This window comes from Apium graveolens, chromosome 5 (assembly GCF_009905375.1).
Source record: "Apium graveolens cultivar Ventura chromosome 5, ASM990537v1, whole genome shotgun sequence".
Lineage (NCBI taxonomy): Eukaryota > Viridiplantae > Streptophyta > Magnoliopsida > Apiales > Apiaceae > Apium > Apium graveolens.
In genome coordinates, this window is record NC_133651.1 from 139,489,341 (window position 1) to 139,509,359 (window position 20,019).

The following is a 20,019-nucleotide window of genomic DNA, read 5'->3' on the forward strand; positions in this document are numbered from 1 at the left end:
AAAATATTTTAAAAGTCCATTAAACCCCTTTTTTCACACAATAAATCATTAAAATAGATTAAAAAAATATATTTTGACCACAAAATCACTCACATATGAATCAAATAACACATAATCACACTTCAAACCTTAAATTAACTCGCCAAACTGGAATAATTTATTTTTAAATATTTACTCACTAGTTCACATACATATCATAAAATTCAAATAACTCATACAAAATCATTCACTTAATACGTAACAAAATAGTCGTTATATACTATTTTTGAATATTTTCACAATTCACCCGCTACGAGAGAAAATCTAGATAAAACCGAATATATTTAAAAAAATAGTAAAAGTAATTAAAATACTCTTACAATAATGACAAGTATCGATACTATAATTATCAATTAACACATTAATCATTTAAAAACACGAATTCATCAAAGAGGAATAAATATCCACAACTTTATTCTCTCCCAATTTGAAATAATCATATAAACTCATCCATATATTAATAATATTAATTCCTAAAAATTTACGGGATATCACAGTAGATGTGCAGAATAGGTTGATTAAATGTAAATATAAGATGTCTTGTAATTCTGCACAAATGAAATAGAGTCAAGTGATAAATAGCTACCCGATGGATGATCAACAAAGCTACCCGACGGATGATCAACAAGGCTACCCGACGGATAACAAGCATGTACCCGACAGATGATCAATTCAAATATCTGTTGATAGTGACAACACAGTCACATGCGTCGGGTGTTTGCAAAAGGAATGTGGCAGCCTGTTTAGCAGGGTTTTGAGAATAAAGAAGCATTACCATTTACATGCAAGTTATGAAGATTTTCAAAGATGCTGGAATATAGTAGTGAAGCAGCATGGAGTTAGACTTGGTAGGTTTTGTTTTATTACCTTGTCTTATTCAATGTAAACTTGGTAATATATAAACAAAGTGTAGCAAGTAGAACAATAACAACAATAGACTAAGCAAAAACATATTTTCAGAGAAACATTTGTAAGTTGTATCCTGTAGCATTTCTCTGCAAGTTTAGTTGTTCACTTGTAAAGTAGCTGTGAGCTATTCAAGCTTCACAGGGTTCTCTTTATATATATATATATATCTGGTGGATATATTCAAACCCATCAGAAAATTTTACAGACTTGAGTTTTTATTACTTTATGTTTGATTAACTTAACTCTGTATTCCGCACTTTGCAAATCAAACAGTTAGATATAAATTGAGTTAGAACCATTTTTCATAAATCTCAAAAAGTAGCCAGAATTACATTTAACCCCCCCCTTCTGTAATTCTTGTTGTATTGTTAGGGAATAACAATCATTTATCAGCTTATTGAACTTTCAAAAACTTCAACTATACCTTTCTTAGGTTTAGCCATAAACTCTCATACTATGAAACCAAGATCCTTCTTTGATTTGATCTAACCTCTTATGTTCCCTCAAACAGTATTTCTATTTTCTCCCAGATTTGGTTAGCAAACTCACAATTAATAATATTATTGTACATCACATTATCAAAAGACTCAATCAATATAAGTTGTAAGTTGCTATCCATCGAAACTTTTTTTTTCAAGCTCTGTGTAGGTTGAGGGATTTTTAGGTGCAAAATGTGCAGGCATGACCATGTCTCCATCTGTAGATTCGGGAACCCTTTCCATATGAATGAAGGGTCCATTTTTGAGAATCTGAATGTACATAGGGTTGGCCATCCTTATGAACAACATCATTTTCTTTTTTCATAGTGTGTAGTTGATCTTGTCAAAGACAAATATCTTAATACTATTTAATTTCTGAGTACTTATTCTTCCAAGATCTTTATCTGTTTACTTTCAGATTTTGCTCTGATACCACTTGTTAGATATTGAGTGCAATGAAATATAACACAAATGGGGGGTGAATGTGGTTCTTGGATTTTAATCCTCTTTTGAAAGTATTTTGCTTAATTTGAACAAGACAAATATGAATTTGTAGAGATAAATTATCTAATACTAAACACACGGAGCAGTTTATCAAAAACTCACTTAATTGTATTAATCAAGTTTGTTTTGCTACAAATATATGTTCTTAGAAATAAGAACTCAGCTACAAATCTTGAGAGAGAATATAAGATTTTTCTAGATTTGTTTGTTACTTCTAAACTAAGCATTCGTGCATGCTTTATAGAACTACAACACATGATTACAAAACTTACACTAAAATGTACTAACACATTTTCTAAAACTATCTTGTTTATTTTCTTTTTCGGTGTTAGCAAATCTATGCAGAATCTTGTAAGTCTGTAACCATCCTTTATCCGGTGAATCTTGGCCCTTGATCTTGTATTCTTCAAGCTGCTTTTGTAGTCTTTCCAATTCAGTGAATAAATTATTTGTTGACCGATAATCTTAAATCTTGAGCTTGTCTCTATTCTGAATTTGATATGGTTTGTTGAGAGCTCATTTTGTTCTGTACAGAAGTGACATATTGATAAGTAAAATGACTTTTCGATATCTTAAGTTCTCTACATGTGTATTTGACTTGTCGAGATCTCTAGTTCTCTACATGTAGAATGACTTGTCGACATCTCCAGTTGTCTACATGGGCTTTTGACTTGTCAACATCTTTGAGAACTCTACATGAAGAATTTGACTTGTCGATATCTCTGAGATCTCTATATGCAAAAATGACTTGTCGATATATCTGAGATCTCTACATGCATAAATGACTTGTCGATATCTCTTGAAACTTCTCTACAAGTCATTTTAGATTTCTCGACAGACTTCTCGATATCACTTGATCTGTAACTTGTCGATATCTGAATTAGAACATTTTTCCTAGAACTGTATTATTCAAATCCAAGCTGCTACACATATCTTTATGAGGCATGATCATGAATAGATCTTCTTCCAGAATTTATTCCTTGGCTTGAAAGGCTATTCACAGGAAAATCCTTTAGTCTGATCTACTAAACATTTTTACAAGCTCAACTAATACAACTATATAATACAAATATATATTATTTTACAATTTAATTTTAGGACTGTCAATATGATTTAGTCTTATTACGTATAGACATGTCTTGCATAACAAACATCAATCTCGAAGCTGAAAGAATTCCGTACAAGCGATTTCGCAATCGTGATGAGATTGTTCAGACCTACGTACCTTTGTGGGTCGTTCTGACGAGCGACCCCATAATATGCCCGATTATGTGAAAAAGTGACGCCTGATCTATGTCCGGATCTTCAGCTGCCAGATGACGTTTTCCTCAATGTTTTAGCCTCTCCGATGAAGGCTTGCCCCCGTATTCTTAATATCATGGGACAGTCTAACAAATATCATACTGAGAGAATGTAACGTGAATGTGAAATTGCCTGAATTTCGGAAGATGTTTTGTTTCAACAAGTGAAACATATGATAAGTGTTCTCGGTTACTTTACCACTATCTCTTCGAAGAACCAGCTCTATGCTCAATAACTTGAATCAGCATTATGTTCAAGAATTTTTGTGGGTAGATTTTTAAGAAATACTCTCTCCCTTTCAAAATATATTTTTTTTAAAAAATCATATTTATTAAGAAAACATGAATGTGATAAGAAAAATTGTATTAATTACATTAGATGAATAATATATAAGATATAATTGATCTTGTGAATATAAATTAGATATATGCGAAATTATAAATTAGATATATATGCGAAATAGAGTTAATTTTGGAAATATAAATTCATATTGAAGTAGAATTAGATGAACTAATTTAAAATAAATTGCTTAATATATGTTGAAATGGAGGGAGTACAAATCTTCAAATATAACAGTGTGAGTTTTTATCCCTATGATAAATAGGATCAATACATAATTATATTATGAAAAATACTAGAAATCCCAAATATTGCTAAAAAAGTTGTTTCTAATTATTTTATAAATGGTAACTTTATTTTTAAAAATATGGGATCATGCGTGCATTTATATATGCCCATGAATTTAATTTTGACACGTGTCATATTATTTTTTTTAATAATTATTTTAGTACAAATTTTGAATTATCTAACATTAGTCTTATATTACCCATTACAAACTGAATGAGATATAGAGGAGGGGGTAGTTTATTTCATATATGTGAAACCAAAGTCAAGTTGGGTAGCCAAAGTCATAATTTAATTAATTGATTCCCACCAAAACTAGTAGACTTACAAAACCCTCATTTCCCCACAACTTGCATGTATTAGTAAGTATTCTGCTAAACCATCTACCTCGACCTTCTTACTATAATCCCCATCAACGTACGTAAATTGTTGGTAATAAAACACAAACAAGCTAAGTAGCTAGCTAGTCGTACATATATTTATTTATCTCTACCGCTGTTCATGATGTCGTTGTCTATGGACATTGTCAATTCTACATAGCAATTTATATATAGAAAGATATAACGAAAAGCAAACACGGAGAAACAATCAAGTATTTCAACACATATAGTATTAAGGACTTGCAAATATCTTTATATTCTATCTCATTCTTCTAGACAAACTCTTTATCTCTTAACCATTTTTATACCCTATATAGTTTCAGTTTCTTCTCCAACATAATTACAAACCTACCTACCTACTACCATTCCTTTATTTATATTTTTCTCCAATCACCTTTCGTTAATCAAACCTAGTTGTTGAACTTTTGTGGAAGCAAATTTCGTCTATTACAGTTTTTCTAGTAGTGAAATGACAGTGAAGAAGAAGATCACATGGCAATCTTTGTTCCCAAGTTGCGGTAAGATTATCGACAGCTCTGAATCATCGTCCAAGACGGATGATCATGATAACTCTAAGAAGAAAAAAGTTATGGTTAAAGAAAATTCATTTCAAAGGTTTTTCATATCGGATATAAGCTCCTCAGCGACTCTTTCTTCGGAAGATCTCTCGAATTCATTAGTTGGATCGAACCTGCATGCTTTTACGCTTGTGGAGCTGAAACTGATAACGCATGGCTATTCGTCGTCTAGTTTTATTGGTGAAGGAGGATTCGGACCGGTTTATAAAGGATTTGTTGATGATAAGCTTAGGCCAGGTTTGAAAGCTCAGCCTGTTGCTGTTAAGCTTCTTGATTTAGATGGCTCCCAAGGCCATAAGGAGTGGCTGGTACGTAACAAATTTAAATGTTAAAGTAGCTCGGTCAATTCATAAGTAGATATTCCGTGATATATGCAATAAAACTGATCTGTTGGTTAATTTGATGATTTTTCGTAGACGGAAGTGATATTTCTGGGACAACTGAGGCATCCACATTTAGTGAAGTTGATCGGGTATTGCTGTGAAGATGAACACAGGGTGCTGATATACGAATATATGCCGAGAGGGAGCTTGGAAAACCAACTCTTTAGAAGTAAGCTACTTTTTTCGATGGTATATGCGTGCTTGTTCTTTCCAATGCAAACCAATTTAGCCTGCAAATTCTACATATCGAAGATTGTTCATTTATAACTTGTATGATATTCTAACTGCTGAGTTGTAGAATAAAATGGATCGTTGCGAACTTATCGAATTACCTGATAATTAAGAACATTTATATCACAGTTTTTGGGGTGAGGTTTACCTTCACTATGAAGGTTGTATATCTGCACTCGGGGAGGATCTAGTAGGGATAGGGAGGACACGTGATTCCCATAAAATCAAATTTTATATTTTTTACCGTTCAAATTTTTGAAATTATATGATAGTGGCCCCTCAAAATTTGAAAATATAAAAATAATTTTTGAAGAAAATTTTTAAATCCGCCTCTCACTGCACTACAACTCTACCAGTAGGCATATATTCGAAATGTATTAATTGATAACACGTTTTGTGTATGAATCAAGATAATGGCGTCTCTGATGAGAGAAGGGACTAAGACAAAGTCAAGATATCGTTATTGAGATAGTTGACATTTCAAAAATGATTGAACCATTTGTTTATAAAATTCTTTATTTGTGCAGGATACGCGGTGTCACTTCCGTGGTCAACAAGAATGAAGATACTTCTTGGGGCCGCCAAAGGTCTTGCTTTCCTCCATGAAGCCCAAAATCCTGTTATTTACCGCGATTTTAAAGCTTCCAATATTTTGCTAGACTCGGTAAGTTAAGCTTAATTAGCTATATCTCATAACCATTTTTCTGTTTTTCTTTTCTGTTCTTACCTGAGTTCCATGTATTGTTATCCATTTTCAGGATTACACAGCTAAGCTCTCTGATTTTGGATTAGCAAAGGATGGTCCACAAGGAGATGAAACCCATGTTTCGACACGAATTATGGGAACACATGGTTATGCTGCTCCTGAATACATCATGACTGGTGAGCATCTACTTTGCATGAGCCAATTCTACTTGAAGCAGTGTGTAGGGAAGTCTAATGTGACGATTTCATCCAATTTTATGTTGTTTCAGGTCACCTGACAGCAGCAAGTGATGTCTATAGCTTTGGGGTGGTACTATTGGAACTACTAACAGGGAGAAGGGCAGTGGACAAAAGCCGGCCTAATAGAGAACAAAGCTTGGTAGATTGGGCAAAATCTTCATTAAAAGAACCTAGGAGGCTTGGTCGGATAATGGACCCAAAACTCGAAGGACAATACTCTGAGGTTGGTGCCCAGAAAGCAGCTGCATTAGCCTATCAGTGCCTTAGCTATAAGGCAAAGTTGAGACCAACAATGAGGGCTGTGGTGGAAACCCTTGAGAAACTACAGAATTTTGATGTCGTTCCATTTGTGTATACTGTGCCTAAGGACATTACTATACACAAGGAAAGTGCAGAACAAAAAGGACTGAGAAGCCCCCTGAGAAGCCCAAGGCAAAAGCATCAAGATCATCATCTTCATCAGCCACATAGGCAGTGGACTCGATCACCAAAATCTCCGACCATTCACAAAGAAAGAACTCTAGACAAAACTCTGAATAATGGGTTCCGTAGTCCATTGAGACATGGAATATGATAAAACCAACTCCATTATATACCGTAAATAGAATTATCACCCATGTTGTTCATGGACTGAGAAGTGTAAGAATTGCTGCGAGGCATATATTATTTTATTCCATTTTATCTACGTATGAAAAATTAATAGATTTTTCGTATATACCTGTCATATACAAACAGTTAAGTCTTCTTATCAATTTTACTGCAAAGCCACCACCATATAGAAGGTTCATGCTTCTTATTTTAGATTATAGTATGGTTCAGCTGCAGGTCAGCTAAAAACCAAATAAAACCAAAGATGCGCAGAAAACTTCAACAAGTCTAAGATGCACACACAGGAAACTTCATCCATACTTAGTTCCACATTATTCATAATATCAGGTAACTTCCAGTTAAATCCATGCAATAAATTTTATATTATAGAAGTAACAAATTTTAGTCCAAGAACATAACCAGGGCACATCCTCCTTCCTGAGCCAAATGGGCAACAATTCAAAGTGCTGCCCTGTCACATCTATTTTATTCCATAAAATGATAAAAATCTCTCTGGGTAAAACTTATCTGCGACATCCCAGAGTGTTCTGTCCCTACCAATACTCCATACGTTTATAAAGACTGAAGTTCCTTTAAAGATATCATACCCGGATAATTTACAATCTCAAGTGCAGAGTGCGGTGCAAGAAGTTGGTCTAAAGGATGTAATCTCATATCCTCTAAATGAGTACCTAACTACTACTGCAAGAAAGTATCTACTTATTGTAGTAATTTTCTCTGGCTTTCTTCTTATATATTTTAGTATATGGTTATATATATATATAAACCGGCCAAAACAAACTCATTTGTAAATTAACCATGTGTAGCAGTGCAAGTTAATTTGTATGGTATTCCTGAGACTTAATACCTAAACATATCTTCTTCCGGATGAGCAAGAACATAATTAAGCATAACACCTAAACTTTTAGCTGCTGTTTTACCTTGTTGAACATCATTATACTCTGATACGGAAAAGCATCACAAACACAAACTTATAATGATTTCTCGCCAAAACTTGCATGTACTAGTTTAGGTACCGACTTTGAGCCATCTACCTATCAAGTTTCGCCACATTGCATTTCTACATTACACACAAAAATTGTACTCCATCTGATTTTGGGTACAAGTTATTAAAATTTTCAGACATTTTAGGGTGCAATTAACTGTTTGAGCATTAGAAAGCATACAGTGAAGAAACCATCTGGTTTTGACAACAATAAGTATTTTTTATTTGTTTTTGAAGACTTAAAAGTAACCGCGAACAAGTATCAATATTATATGCTAATATTTAGTACCAGTACTTGTTAAAGTAAAAATACTATTTTGGTAATGTGGCCATAGTGGTTGGCAGAGTGACGACAACCAGGCTTATTACCTTATATTGTAGTATAGTTCAAACTTCAGATAACAAGGACAAAAGAAAACATCAGGAGAAAGATCATCAGATTGACATCTAAATAGTGTCTAGTAAAGATGAAGTAGTAGTCGAGGTTCCACAACTGCAACAAGTGGGTACTTCCGAATCGTACCAAGTCCATAAACTTCATCCATACTTAGATCTTCGTTCTTCATATTATCAGGCAACTTCCAGTTGAACCCATGCAATAAATTTCCCAATATAGAAGTAACAACTTTTAGGCCAAGATTATAACCAGGGCACATCCTCCTTCCTGAGCCGAATGGTAATAGTTCAAAATGTTGCCCTTTCACGTCTATCTTGTTGAAAACGTATATGGGCTTTATATCGAAAATTTCTATAATATTAATATACCAGCACAATAATAGGAGACTACTTTTATTTTCTTAATAATGGAAATGCAACATATATATATATATATATAAGTGTTTACACACAACTTCTGTTTTTCTTCTCTGTGAGCTTCTGCTCTGGATCACTTCAGTGTGATCATCTCTCTGTTTCTTTTCTTATCACTTCGTTGTGATACAAATTACCTACACAAGAGCTAGCCTTTTATTGGCTTCAAAACACCAAATTACATCATTACTTACATCACTATTTATTTATGACTCCAGCCTACAAAGAAGACTATAACTAGACTCCATTTAATTCGTCTGGTGTGAATTCTTGACAATGAACAACTTCTGGAATATGCACCTTTGTTTTATATGCCCAGCACCTTTGTTTCACATTATCAGTCGTACAACCTTGACCTGCCAGATGATAATCCTTTATGCATATTAGTATTCATCCAGTATTCCTATCTTCTGCATTTATTCTACATGGTTGCTACCACCCTTTTACATGCACCAGCTTATAATTCCTGCATGGGGACTCTTAATATATGACTCTAGGTATTTGCTTTCTCCCTAGGTAAACTAAACTTCAGCTTTCAATTTATTACACACGTTTCTTACCACTTTGTAAGTAAATAACTACTGCTAGCTTTTATTCATACGAGGGTTTGAATTCTAACATATCTTGTTCCTTAAAAATCTTTCAGGGCAGAACTTCTCCGCATCATCCCACAGTGTTTTGTCCCTCCCAATACTCCATATGTTTATAAAGACCGTGGTTCCTTTATGGATGTTGTATCCGGCTACTTCACAAGTTTCAAGTGCAAAATGTGGTGGAAGAATTGAAGCTACAGGATGTAATCTCATAGTCTCCTTTACGATACTTTCTAAATACGAAAGTTGCGGTAGATCTTTCTCTTCCACCCATCTGTCCGTCCCTATTACTTGATTAATCTCTTCCGCCGCCTTCTTGATGGTTTCTGGGTTTTGTAATAGCTCTGACAGAGCCCATTCAATTGTAAGGGCTGAAGTGTCTGTTCCACCAGTTATCAAGTCCTGCGTACCATAACTACAAGTTAGACTAAACAAAAATCATGAACAAAATGAAAAGGGGAAATGTATCAAAACGAAGTATACATGTGTAAGACCCTTGATTTGATCAGGATTAGGTTTAAATTCAGAATCCTGATCATGAGCCAACTGCAACATAAAGTCCACAAGGCCTTGCCACAAAATTATATTTTTCTATATCTCTCCTGGCCCTATGCTCTTGAAGAACGTGATCATAAAACCTATCAAATTTCTTTCTCAAAGCCTTCATTCTCTTAATGTAACCTTGCAGATCAAGGAAGTTAATCCAAGGTATCCAATCTCCGATATTAATGACACCAGTGACAGAGTCATACTCTTCAAGCATTTCTTGAAATTCTTTAACCGTCACAATTTCTTTCTCACCTTTGTTATACCCAAAAATTAGTATAAACAATATTCAGATTGAAATTAATAAAATAGGCAAAATCGAAGGAGAAACGCCTAAAATCTAGGAAAAGATAAGATTGACTTTCCATAAAAAAGAAGGCGCGCCCTAAGAACGCGCCCCATTGACTCAATAGCTGTCAATATTGACAGTTGTGGTTACCATGCCTTAAAGGCGCGCCCTCAAGCATAGTGGGGAAGCGCGCCCAATTACTAAGAAGGGGTGAAGATTTTTGTCCTACGGTGAAATTTAGGGCGCACCCTAAGTAAGAAAGACTTCTTGGATGGATTACTCGGACATGATTACTTTGACAGGCTCATACCTTGGCTTTACTTGGACAAAGTTAGGGCAAGTCCTAACGGTGAAAGATTTAGGGCGCGTCCTATAATGTAGAATGACAAAAGAAGAGATCAAAGGTTGATGACACATGGCGGCGCCAACGTACGAGAATGTTTGGACGCGCCCTTAACTTCTACTTGGCATATAACTGCAACTTTCACATGCTACTTGGACGAACTCTCTGGAAGATTGAAGGAAGATGGAGAATATTATTACTAACCTATTTGATGCAGGTACTCTATTGAAGAACTCCGTCCTGTAGCACATCTACAGGAAAGGCGGTGTCCGTGGTCAGAGACCTCCAGGGGTATGCCTGGACTGAAGGCCTCCTCCTGTAGTCAATGGGTGTCCTCATTGGGATGTGGGGTGAAATTTGGTGTGTGGTTTGGGAGCTCTGTCTCTGTAGTCAACGGGTGTCCTCGTTGGGAGACTTCGGAGTATCCTGCACTTTGCACCCAAAAGTTTGGGATCACTTGTCCTGCAATCTGGTAGGGGCTCCTTATCGGGGGACAAGGATGCGTCTAACATTTGGGGTGAACCACGGCTATACCTGCGTCCGCGGACTAGGAAAGCAACTGGTAGCAGAGGGTTATCCTTGGCCAGGGAGATTCCTCATCCGTGAAGTCTCGAAGCCGCAGACGAGCCTTGGGCCTTTGTGGTTGGGCTTCATCGGCGGACATTCCTAAAGCTAGTAGAAGACGGTTTCCAGTGAGTTTCCTACTGGGCCTCGGGATAAGAAATCTAAGACCATTAGATTTCTTGTTCCCCAAGAATTACGTGGGCTTGATCCCCTATAAATAGGGGTACGTAGGCAAATTGTAAGGGGTCAGAAGTGAGAGCAAAAAGGAGCCATCACTAACCCTAAGCAATCTCAGCCCCCAATAATCACCACCACCAAACACTGTTCATCTTTTCCGACGAATACTGTTCATCGGATCCGTCGGTTACTGTTCACGTTTTCGACGAAGAACCACCATCACAGATCTTGTTTCCGGCTACGAACCTCAAGTTTTGTTGCTCGCAAATTCCTCCGTCAACAACCTTCATCAGAATTAAAGAAATTTTTACCAAGAGCCATTCTACTTATAATGGTAAGAGTAGTTTTTAATAGTTGATGTCTAAGTAAGACTTTCTTTCCAAATGATGCATATAACCTTGAGATCAAGCTTCCTGTTTCTTGAACACGAATATATTGAAATGCATCTAAACGCTTAAAAATTTAATATCCGAGTCATGTAGATTTTGCGGCCTTGTTAGAAGTGAGTTCCATAGGGAGCCCAAAGCATGTTATTGTTGTTGAAGGTGGTGTACTTGCCAGCTGCTGTTGTAGGTCGTTATGCGAAAATGTGATCATACATTTTCAAAAATTACTTTGCTATTTCAACCGATGAGACAACAACAACCAGACGTGAGCCAAATTTGAGTTGCATCAGGTGACCATATTTCTGCGATAATGTTTCATAAGATTGGTGCGGAAGAGGACCAATAAGGTTTAGATTACCTATGATTGGCCATGGTTTTGGACCTGGTGGCAGCTTTTTATTACGAAAAGAGCTGAAGATTTTTGAAAAAATGACTAAGGTTAAAAGCACTAAAATGACTTGAACAATTGTAGGAAAATAATCCATATATTTTGAGTGCACAGATAACCCCGTGTGAGTTTGATTGTGGCTGCATTGAAGTCTATTTATAAAATAGTTGAAGTATAAACTGGTACGGTCAAATACTGAAAAAAGGATGCATGAAACTTTTGGTAAAACAATGCAATAAGAGTACCTAACTGCTATTCTACCAAAGAGAGAAGCAATATTTGAAGTAAGAACTTGACGAACCAATGTGTTATGTCTTGGCTTCCCTGCACGTTTTCTCTATTTTAGTAGAAGCCATATCCAAAAATGCAAGATATCCATCGAATGTTAATCACATCATTAAGAAAGACGTATACTGCACTTATTAAAGTTCATGGTTGTGGCAGAGACCGGTACAACTTGAATTAATATTTAGAAAACAATAACAACTATGAATTAGATATATTTATTTGAAGCGCCGTATACCCAAAAATATTTCCAAAAACTGATTCAAAATTACACATATGTGGCCTCATTTAATTTACATGACTTATATTTATGTAAGAGGGGTCCTGGCCTAATTTAATTTACCTGACTTATATTTATGCAATAAAGGTTCATATTTATAACTCCGTTGTGTGGGGCTTCTTCTTCTAACGCCGCGCCTGTACCCTTCTGACGGCTGTGGTATAGCTGTTGAGGGTTGTCTACAAAACACCACTGTAAGGGCATTTGAGCCCTACGGCGCCTCCGGTGTAAATATAAGAAATTGCTCGGGGAAGATGAAGATAGATAGGAATGCAAGGTGGATGTGTGTGCAAATGAGTGTGTAAAAGAGCATAACGCCTAAATCTCTTTCTCTTGGGGTATATATAGCCCAAAGGTAGGGTTTAGGGGTTGATACCTTTAATTCAGGGTTGTTCGTTATTTGGAGGCAGAGGTTGCGTGGTTCGGATGGGTTCCATACACGTGTCCAGGTAAGGACCACCTTTAGGATGCACAAAAGGTGTGCTGACATGTGTCATGTTTGTCTTAGTTGTTGGTTGTTGATAGTTGTCATTGTCAAGTGCCCAAGTGCCCCTCCCTGGTGGGCCGTGGGGTATGCTTGCGTCTGAGCTGGGTTAGGCCCAGACCCTCCTCTAGCACAGCTCCCCTGATGGCAGGGCTGGATCTAACTGAGAGATGATCCTGCTCCTAGGTTGGGCTTGGGCCAGGGCCCGACTATCAATGTGAGCCCGACTTATTTCATTAGCTTGTTCTAGGTTAGAGGGGTATTGACTCTCGAAATGAGCCTTCCTCGCCATAAAGCTGGGTTGGGTGCTAGCCGGGGTGCTCATATCATATCATTTGCTCTCCAATCCCTTATGTAGATTTTCTTGATGAGGGAGTAGAGCAAGATTATAGAATGGTTGTTGCCTTTGAAAATTTTTGCTGCTTTAATGCCCCCAATCCGGGTATGATGTTATAGAGACCACTCCGAATTGAAGTTGATGGAATTGGTTGCCTTCGAAATTTTTTGCTGCTTTATTGCCCCCTAATCAGGGTATGGTGTTGTGGAGACCAATCTGGATTCAAGTTGAGGGAATTGGTCTTCTTAGAGAATTTTTGCTGCTTTATTGCGCCCCAATCCGGGTATGGTGTTGTAGAGACCAATCTGGATTCAAGTTGAGGGAATTGGTTGCCTAAATTTTTTTGCTGCTTTATTTCCCCCCAATCCTGGTAATTGTTTTAGAGACCAATCCGAATTCAAGTAGAAGAAATTGGTTACTTTAGAATTTTTTTTCTGTTTTTTGCCCCAATCCGGGTCTAGTGTTGTAGTGACCAATCTGGATTCAAGTATAAGATACGGGACCCGGGTTGGAGGCTTTGAATTCCAAAAAACTAGGGGAAGTTGTAACGTTTTTTTAGTTTTTTCCCCTTCAATTTGAATTTTGGGGAGTTATTGCTCCTTGAAATATGTCCCATAATGATTATGGGCTTTGATTGTAGGTGTATATACATATATTTGTATGTATATACGTAACTGAAGAGGCAACCAATCCTGGTCTGCCACGGGGCAGGGCGGTTCCCTACCCTAACCCCTCTATAAAAGGTTGTGCCCCTTTTTCTTTTATGTTTTTGTTCTTCAACAAAAACCAATCAGTCCCGGTTTTCTTCCTTTTTTTCAAATTTGTGAATAGCCAAAGGGTTGTTCTTGATTCTCCGCTATTGTGCCGCCGTTCACCGTCGTTGGTTCTTTCTTTTCTCTCCCTTTCGACTTGTAAATTTCTCTTTCTTCTTCCTTATTGATTTTTTGATTTTGCATGCTTGTAATCTCTTACTCACGAATTTGACGTATAGTACAAGTTTTGGGTGTTGTTTTTTGGTAAATATTTGTCTTTTATGTTTTGTTTTGGGTTCCTTTATTTAGACCTATAAGGGATTGGATGTTTTTGCTTTAATTTTGGTCTTAAATTTCCGAGCTTGGTTGGTGTTCTTGATGTTCATAGTTTAAATGTGTGTAAGTATGTGTAAAAAGGGTATATTTTGGTTTTTGATTCTTTCTAGAAAAGGTTATTGGCTTGGGGTTTTTGGTTATAGCCGGATAGGGGGGTCATACCCGGGTGGACTCTACAAACTATAGTTTTTTGTGGTATATTATTATTGTGTTTATTATTTTTATTGGACAATATTTCTGTTTTTATCCGGGTTCGAAGGCATACCCGGGTATGGGTGACTGTTCAGGTTTCTTTGCTTTTTCTTTTATTAAGTATGTATATGATTTTTGTTTATACCCGGGTTGGAGGGCATACCCGGGTATGGGTGATTGTTTATATTATTATGCTTTTTCACTTTCATAAGTAGGAATAGCATATTTAGGATAATGCTAGTCCGGACTAGCGATGTATGGCCAGGTTGGACTTGCATTGCCAGTCCGGATTGGCAGGTTATGAGAGAACTAACATAACGTGTCGGGTCCGGACCACTTAATAAAAATATTAAACTTATAGAAATTCAGACTAAATCACATTTATCTTAAAAGGTATATGATCCGGACCAAGGTTGTTAGCTACTGAGTACAACACAGAGGGGGGTGAAAGTGTTTTCTAGTTTTTTAGCCTTTTTAAGTTTGTTTGGATAATTGTGAACAAAACAGTTTATAATTTGCAGAGATATTATGTTTAACTGAAATAGAACAACAAACACAATATTTCAAAACTCACTTAATTTGTATAAATTAAGTTTGTCTTGCTACAAAATATGTGTTCTTAAAAATATAAGAACTCAACTTCTTTTTTAAGAGAGTACAAGAAAATTTAGATTTGTTGTGTTACAACTAAAATAAAAGACCAGTGTTTATTTTATAGATTAGTAAACACGGATTTACACAATATACAATAAGATGTACTAAACCCTTTTCTAAGCTATCTTTGATTCTTTCTATATTTGTCATAATAAATCTTTGCAAATCTTGTAGTTTTGTGACCATCCTTTGTCAGTTAATCTTGACCCTTGATCTTGTACTCTTCGAGCTGCTTTTGTAGACTTTTCAATCTAAGTGATTAGATCATTTGTTGATTGATAATCCTGAATCTTTAACTTGTCTGTATTATTGTATTTGAGGTTCATGTCGAGATCTCCAATTTGTTCTACATAGAAGTGACATCTCGATAAGTATAATGACTTATCGAGATCTTTGAGTTCTCTATAAATGTATTTGACTTGTCGAGATCTCTGAGTTCTCTATAAGTGTGCTTGACTTGTCGAGGTCTCTATAAGAAATTGACTTGTCGATATCTCCAATATTCACATCTTTATTTGACTTGTCGATATCTTGGAGTTCTCTACATGCAGAAATCACTTGTCGATATCTCCAATCTTCACATCTTCATTTGACTTATCGATATCTTTGAGACTTCTCTATAAGCCATTTTGGACTTCACGATGAGTCAATTTGGAGTTCTCGAATGACTCCTCGATATAACTTAATCTGTGACTTGTCGATATCTTGACTTAGAACATTTTTTATAAAATAGATTTATTTAACTTCAAGCTTCTACATCTTTCCTTTGAGGCATGATCTTTACTTGATCTTCTTTCAGAGTTTATTTCTTAGGCTTGAAAGTATTTACAGAAAAATACTTCAGTCTAATCTTCTAACTTTTTTACAGACTCAAAAAATACAATACATAATACAGATTTAGACTATCATACAACTAAATCTCGGGGTTGTCAATGTGACTTATTCTTGTTATTATACAGGCATGTCTTGCACAACAATCTCCTCCAATTTGTGAGAAGATTATTTATCACAAATTCATGCCTGATAACAAGAGTAACCCTAAGTTAAAAATAATTACATAAAAATTGACAGATTGACAGATGCAACTTTTATACATTAGATGATTACATAAATTCAATAATTACAACAATCAAATGAATTTCTCATAGCCTGGATGTTTTATAATGAGGTCCTTTAGATTTACAAGCATTTGGAGTCCCTCTATTATTTCAGTCCCTCTTAGAGCTTCTACAAGCTTGAGCCAATCATCCAATGAGTAACCATTTAAGTAACCAACTCTGAATCATTAGAATCTGCCATCTTGAATGTTTAGGAAATGTCCATCTTTTGATATTCTACTCAACCCCCTTGCCTTAAGTTCATTTGATCTCTGCTCAAATATTTTTATCTCCCTTTCATATTTTATATCCCTTTTCCTCTTTCTCTGCCTTCAATCTTGCATGTCTTTCATTCATTTCCCTCAACCTTTCAGACATCACAGCCTTTGACATTCTTGTACTTGTGTCCTTATCCTTCATTAACCTGATTACCCTCTTCAATTACTGTGGTTGAAAATGTTCCATTACTTACCTGCTAACAAAAATGAAGGAGCCATCCATGTAGTAGATTCTGACTTCTGCTAAAAATACAATACAAACTTTGACAATTTCTTTAGATAGTTGTTAGAAAAAGTCATTTGTAATGCACATGTTAAGAGGCAGAAATTCAGTTTGATTGAAACAGTCCCAGATGACCACATCACCAGCTTGCATTTTCCTTGGTTTTCTTCCAATAGTCTTAAAGTGAGTTATGGTTGGAGGCTTAAATGAAGGTAGGTTTGTGATCTTCTTTAGTGTGACATAGCTTGATCTGATTGGTATCTTGAGTAGGGTGTTTGCAGTTTGTTTATACAAGTATTTTGACTTTTGAGGTAGGTTTGGTTGAGATAGTGTTTGGCTGGGCTTGGTGGTTTAAGTTTGTGATATTTGGATTTGTTGAAAATATTTCTTGTTTCCTTCTTCTTTTCCTGTTCTCCTCCTTCTGCTATCATCTCCTCTCTTCCTTTCATCCTTCTTCTTCTCATCTACCTTATTGCCAGTTTCCTTAGAAGATTGACTTGGATTTGATCCAGAAGGTTTTTGCTCAACATTCTTCTGCTCATCATCATCCTTGTCATCTTTTGTATTGAATTGAGTAGTTGGCAACATGGTCTCAGCATTCTGTATATATCTTCCCAACATCCTGATCATCTCCTGATCAGTGGATTTTATATCTACTTGGAACGCTTTATTAAAGGCTTAAGTTGGTGTTTTGGACTCAAGTTATTGGTATTTTTGATGTATTTTGTGTGATTGCATTGCAGGTAGTAGTTGAGGAAGAAAGAAGCTTTTCAAAGGAATATGCTGAAAAATGATCAGAATTGGAAGCCTATGCCATTCTCAAGTTGTAGAGAATCTCGTTAGCTTCGCGTGGGTAGTTGAATCGCCTAATTATGACGAGAAGAACTCAAGAGACAGCCAAAAAAGAATTGTCAGAAAATTTTCAGAAGGCCAACGCGGCCGCGCTAGAACCAGCGCGCCCGCGCCCTGTTTCTACACCAGAATCCTGATTTTAGTCGAAATTAAAGATTTTGAGAGTCCTAGTCATCCTAGACCCTATATATATATCAATAAAAAGACGTTTTTAAAAATGAGGAGTGAGGGGAGAGCAATACGAAGACCTAGAGAGCAAAAGACGGCTACGGAGAAGAAGACTTTCGTATTCTTTAATATAGCTGATACTTTGGATGCTTGTTTTCGATTTGTCTTTGAACCCTAATACTCTTATATTTTTTTATCATGTTTTCATTGGAACTCATGGTGACGATGAGTTCGATTATGAACTAATCATTATCGTGGGATTCTAACGGATTTACTTATGGATTTCTTTAGGTAATTTGTTCAATATCATGGTGTGTGGTGATTGATTGATATCCTAGTATTGGTTGTGCTTATTTGTCTTATGTGCGTAGCTAACATTGAAGATAGCATGTTAATCTTTATTGAAGCGAAAGTGAATATAGAGGTTTAGAACTAGCCATTCTAGCATAGGTTTATGTATTTATTATACATGGTTCGTCGGTAATTTTAACCATCTTACTTGCCCTATGTAATCACGATAGATAACTTATTCACTAAACCTTTATGTTGTCAAATTCTATAGACATATAGGGTCTCAACATAACTGGTGTATATTCATCTTCTATCTCTTTTGTGGATGTCTGGTAGTAGGGTATTCATACAACGAAAGTTGGTGTTTACTAGTTTCGTATTATCTGATTAATTGTCATCACCATTACATGCTAAGGTTAAGAAAAATGACTTTGAATGAAGTAGTAATGAAGTTAGAACCCCATGTTTGTCTCATATAAGTAATTCAACCTCAATTTTCTTAGTTAATGTTAGTTAGTATAATCTCTTAGTTTAATCAAAACCCAACTTGTTATTTGTCTTAGCATTTAATGATAGCCATATCATTGTTGCATAAGTGCATAGATTGAAGTTAACCTAAACCAGTCTCTGTGGGAATCAACTAGAAAGAATTCTATATTACTTGCGAATGCGTATACTTGCGTGAAAATTTAGCGTGTGTTTTCATCCTAACAAGTTTTTGGCGCCGCTGCCGGGGACTCGGTGTTAATTTTTAGTTTATGTGCTTGACATCAGTAGTCGTTAAAGTTCACTGACTCGGATTCTTTTACTTTCACGGTTTACTTGTTTGTGTTTCAGGTACTCATTACAATGGGAGATCCAGCAGCACCAACGAAACCGTTGATGGATTTTTCTCAACCCAAGATCAATGACATTTAATCTAGCATTATCAGGCCAGCGATCGCAGCTAATACCTTTGAAATCAAGCCTGGCATGATTCAATGGATACATAATTCAGTCTAGTTTGGGGGTTCTCCAACGGAATCTCCAAATATGCATATTAGGGATTTCATAGAGATCTGCGACACCTTCAGGTTCAATGGTGTGTCTGAGGATGCGGTGAAACTGAGACTATTCCTATTCTCTTTGAGGGACAAGGCTAAGTGCCGGTTACACTCTCTACCAGCTGGTTCGATTACTACTTGGAAAGATCTTGCTCAGAAATTTCTTACTAAATTCTTCCCTATAGCAAAAACAGCTGTAATGAGGAATGCTCTTACTCATTTTGCGCAGCAATCAGGGGAATCTCTATGTAAAGTTTGGGAGCGGTATAAGGAGATGCTTAGGAAGTGTCCTTATCATGGAATGCCCGATTGGATGATCATCAATTGCTTTTATAATGGTTTAGGAGCATAGTCTAGACCCATGCTTGATGCAGCATCAGGTGGAGCATTATGGGCAAAGAGCTATGAGGAAGCTTATGATCTAATTGAACTTATGGTTGCTAATGAATATCAGTATCCAACTCAAAGATTGCCACAGGGAAAGGTAACAGGAGTTCTGGAAGTGGATACAGCTACGGCTATCACTGCTCAGCTAAAGGTGTTGTCTATGAAGATCGATTTTCTGGCTAACTATGGTGTTAATCAGATAACCAGTGTTTGTGAGCTGTGTGCAGGTGCGCATGCGACGGAGCATTGTGCTATACCTTATGAATTAGCTCAGTTTGTGAGCAACTTTCAGAGAT

At 36.2% G+C, this 20,019-nt stretch overlaps 2 protein-coding genes and 1 non-coding gene across 3 annotated transcripts; 1 reads left to right on the plus strand and 2 right to left on the minus strand.

The window, feature by feature from the left end:
* The first annotated feature begins 4,503 nt into the window (after positions 1-4,503).
* On the plus strand, positions 4,504-7,111 carry LOC141724539 (serine/threonine-protein kinase RIPK-like). Its single transcript, XM_074526710.1, has 5 exons — positions 4,504-5,123; positions 5,232-5,367; positions 5,957-6,093; positions 6,188-6,311; positions 6,404-7,111. The coding sequence occupies exons 1-5, from the start codon at positions 4,707-4,709 to the stop codon at positions 6,946-6,948; spliced, it is 1,359 nt and encodes a 452-aa protein (XP_074382811.1). The 5' UTR covers positions 4,504-4,706; the 3' UTR covers positions 6,949-7,111.
* A 933-nt stretch (positions 7,112-8,044) lies between these two features.
* Positions 8,045-16,978, minus strand: LOC141660406 (dimethylnonatriene synthase-like). Its single transcript, XM_074467391.1, is given in 5 exon segments — positions 8,045-8,674; positions 9,398-9,773; positions 9,855-9,945; positions 9,947-10,172; positions 16,954-16,978. Coding segments are annotated over 5 exon segments (966 nt in total). The 3' UTR covers positions 8,045-8,426.
* A 2,554-nt stretch (positions 16,979-19,532) lies between these two features.
* On the minus strand, positions 19,533-19,639 carry LOC141662885 (small nucleolar RNA R71). Its single transcript, XR_012550987.1, has one exon. It is a non-coding gene; the product is annotated as a small nucleolar RNA R71 (small nucleolar RNA).
* Positions 19,640-20,019: the final 380 nt, after the last annotated feature.

Bases quoted from the DNA above. Each gene is read 5' to 3' on its own strand.
- LOC141724539 (XM_074526710.1), top strand. From the start codon at position 4,707: ATGACAGTGAAGAAGAAGATCACATGGCAATCTTTGTTCCCAAGTTGC. The intron at 5,124-5,231 runs GTACGTAACAAA...GATTTTTCGTAG, and splicing joins AAGGCCATAAGGAGTGGCTG to ACGGAAGTGATATTTCTGGG. The intron at 6,094-6,187 runs GTAAGTTAAGCT...ATCCATTTTCAG, and splicing joins CCAATATTTTGCTAGACTCG to GATTACACAGCTAAGCTCTC.